General features: G+C 34.8%; 1 protein-coding gene across 1 annotated transcript; it reads left to right on the top strand.

Annotated features, from left to right (window-relative positions):
• Positions 1-1,704: 1,704 nt before the first annotated feature.
• On the top strand, positions 1,705-3,489 carry LOC114739155 (vinorine synthase-like). Its single transcript, XM_028927208.1, has 2 exons — positions 1,705-2,342; positions 2,814-3,489. The coding sequence occupies exons 1-2, from the start codon at positions 1,705-1,707 to the stop codon at positions 3,487-3,489; spliced, it is 1,314 nt and encodes a 437-aa protein (XP_028783041.1).
• Positions 3,490-4,072: the final 583 nt, after the last annotated feature.

A 4,072-nucleotide genomic window follows, 5' to 3' on the forward strand; every position in this document is an offset into this window, starting at 1 on the left:
CCATTATCCAGGTTAAGTTTGACCATTAGTTGATCAATTATGCTGAGTTGGTATGTCTATGTGTCGTCCACGTCTTTTTTTTTTGGGTTAAATGTAAATTTGTTCTAGAAGTATTTACTCAAAAGCATTGGATATTTGGAAGTTTCAAATTATAGCAATGTTTCCCTGCTTGTTATCCATGTTAAATTTGACCATTAGCTAACCAAATATGTTGAGCTGGTATGTCCACACGTGACTCACTTCATTTTTTTCCCAAGTTATCCACTTCATTTCTAGTTTATAACCCTAATGCCATTTTTCCCATACAAAAACAACTCATTTCATCCCTCTATTATTCCATCATTCGCTTTTAGATTAGTACTTTTTGTAAGAACAAAAGTAGAGTATAAAAATATAATAAATAATATACGCAGAGAAGATACTCATGAGAATTCTTAAAAGATGTAAACGATAAGGACGATTTTGAGAATAGTCACAGGCTTGGAAAGTATAGAACCAGTGATTTTGCAGAATTAATACTAAATCCTCCCCTTAAAAAAACAATGAAGTGGATATATCACACACTGATCTACTAGCTCAACATATTTGGTTAATTAATGATCAAATTTAACATGGATAACAATTAGGGTAATATTACTACAATGAAAACTTTCAGATATCAAGCTCTCCTGAGTCAAAACTTTCAGGATAAATTTGCACTTAATTTAGAAAGAAAAATGATGTGAATGATAAGTGGACATGCCAACTCAGCATAATTCATCAACTAAGGCCAAACTTAACCTAAATAATGGTCAAGGTGACATTATTACAATTTGAAAAACTTCCAGAACAATATTGAGTCAAAAAATACTTCCGCATATCCAATGCTCCTAAGTACAAACTTTCGGGACAATTTGCATCTTAACCCATTAATTTAATCACTAAAGCAGTTTTTTACCTCCATAGTAAGGGTTTTGGTGAAATTAGATTATTTTCAAATCTTCGTAGCCTTGATTTGCCAAGCGCAAATGACTTCTAACATCTTTTATATATACATATACATACATATAAAAACACACAATGTCCATCCTACGGATTTATATTTATAACTCACCTGCTTTTTAGAGATTATAATTAACCTCGTATGTGATGCATTTATAGATCCACATCAGTTATTCAATTGTTTACTTTTATTCAATTCTCAAAACATAGGGGCATTTTTAGCCTAAAACGAAATCAACATAAAATTTTCAAAAAGTAAAGGAAAGCTTACTTTTCACATTTAAAATGCATGGTAAGTAATTAAAGTCAAGCATAAGTTTTATTTAAATTATTATTTACTATCAAATTGACTGTTTAAAAATTATATCTATTCTGCATTTTCTCCATCTCAACTAATTTTTAAAAAAATAATACGGACCATTTAAAAATCAATTATTTTAAAATATTTTTGACTACGCACCTTCACACGTAACCTATAAATTGAAGGCCTGAACTAAATTAAACATATATGGAGTTATAATTTGCATAATAATCTGTATAACTGAATGATGATTAATGACGCCCTTGATATAACCCCTCTAATATTAATTAGTAACATAAACTCATATTCATGAACGTAACTCATTTTATAATTCCTCTCTATATATTATCTAGTTCTCTCTCTAGCCACCTCGACTGAGCTAGAAATCAAAGTAAAAGCTGTAATCTTTGAGGTGATTTAAGATGGAAATCAAAGTGACTTCAAGAGAAATCATCAAGCCATCCAAACCCACTTCTCCAGAAAACAAAACCTTCAAGCTTTGTTCCTTCGACATCCTCCACCGTAACACTTACATCCCTGTAATCTTATTCTACCCCACCTTCACAAACCCCAATAACATTCTCAAACACTCGCTTTCGGAAACCCTAACCATCTTCTACCCTCTCGCCGGCCGACGAAACGACCTCGTTTCCGTCTCCTGCAACGACGAAGGAGCCGTCTATTATGAAGCCACCGTGAACACTTCCATCTCCGACTTCCTGAACCCACCAAAAACAGAATATCTAAACCAGCTTCTTCCATGCGAGCCTTGCAAGATTCATCCACCGGGATCGTTGCCTCATTTGCTGGTTCAAGTTAACACTTTCGAGTGTGGCGGTGTGGCCATTGGGGTGTGTAATCTTCATACCATCATGGATGCTTGCTCGTGCCGTGTCTTGTTGAAGACTTGGTCGGCGATTTGTCGCAGTAAAAGAGAAGACATCGAGTGGCCGGATTTTGATTCTGCATTTGCCGTGTTCCCTCCCATAGATTTTTCCCGTGTGCGTGCCGGCCTTGTTTCTTCGTCCTCAAAAGTTGAAGCCAATTGCACCATAAGAAGGTGATTTCGTAACAAGCTTAATAAATTTTTTGTCAATAGAAAGTTTAAGCCAGTTAATCACTAGTTTTAGTAGAAAGGGCTTTGGATGTTTAAACATGAGGTCTCGAGTTTAAGCTCATATAGATGCAGAAAACACTTTTAGCTAGAAGAACTAACTCTAATTTTACTTAATAACACTCTGACTCATTCAGATAGTTACATAAAAAGAGAGAGAGAAAGTGAGTGATAGCAGGCCTCTGGCTAAAGAAAACACGTATATGTTTATAAATAGCTCATCAACAAAATTCTTATATTAGTGGCAGTTGGGTTTGAAGCTATGATCTCATATATTATGAGCCAAAATCCTTATTAACTGTATTGAATTTTCTTGATAACAATCGCGAATATTATCTGGATACATTTTTTATGAGCTGAATTGATATATATATATATATATATAGATATATATGACATATGAGTTTTATTTTTCAGATTCGTGTTCACTGAGGAGGCCATGAATAACCTGAGAAACAAAGTAAAAGATGATGATGATGGAGGTTTGCCGAATCCTACACGTTATCAAGTGCTGTCTTCTTTCATCTCCAAGCACATGATCCTTGCATATAAAAGCAAAGGCATAATATCTTTGGTATTACTAATGCACATAGTGGACGCGAGAAGAAAAAGGGGCGACCCTTTATCCAGTAACTCCATGGGAAACCTGCACTGGCCGGTGATGATACCTTATGACAAGGCCAATTACACAGACGATATCAGTCTCAATGACTTAGTGAAAATCACGAGACAGAATATAGGAAGCGTCAATAAGGACTTGTTCTTGAGGATTCAAAGAGACCCTAATTTTCTGCTGAGTGCTGAGTGTGGAGGGATGTTGATGGAAGGGATAGAGGAGAAGAAGCCAATTCCACTTGTGTTCTCAAGTTGGTGTAATTTGGGGTTCGATGAGATGGATTTTGGATGGGGGAAGCCACTGTGGGTAGGTTTCAGAGGGGGAACACAGGAAACAGTTCCTAATAGTGTTATTCTGATTGATACAAGCCAAGGAATTGAGGCTTGGATCACTATGCCAGAAGAATATCTGGCTGTCTTGCAGAAAGATGAGGACTTTCTCCGATATGCATTGCTTAATCCTACAGTTTCGTCATAATAGGTATTTATAGATTTTTACAGTAATAAATCGATTGACTAATATAATGCAGATTTTGTTATAAAGTTTAAGGTTATTGTTGGGAAAAAAATAAGTTTAGGGTTGACGACCTTGTGGTTAGTGGCATGGAAGCTCTTTGCAAGTGGGAGGCTATAACGTGCATCGATTCCATCTGTAATTTCATGCCATTGTAATAAATTGATGATTTTAATGAATAAAGCTTTCATTTTGATGGGTATTTATAAGTTTTTTCAGTAATGAATTGATTATATATAATTGAGGGGGTTGGAGGTTAGGGGATATAATGAGGTACGAAAAGATAGATTGTACATGTGATGGTAAGATTTAGAGATCATATTTTAAGGTGTGGAATTGGGATTATCATAAAGTTTATGGTTTGACCTTTATTGCTTCATTTTGATTGCAAATTAAATAAAATTCCAAATTGAATTTTTAGATCCCTGAATTGCTACAATGTCGAGTTTGTGACTTGGTCTTGATCAGATAGGTGCATATAAATGGTGATTATACTATTTTGAGAAAATCATACATAAGGACCACAAAAGATTGACAATTTATACAT

Source organism: Neltuma alba, unplaced genomic scaffold (assembly GCF_004799145.2).
Source record: "Neltuma alba isolate B1F8T4 unplaced genomic scaffold, ASM479914v2 tig00013787_pilon, whole genome shotgun sequence".
Classification (NCBI taxonomy): Eukaryota; Viridiplantae; Streptophyta; class Magnoliopsida; order Fabales; family Fabaceae; genus Neltuma; species Neltuma alba.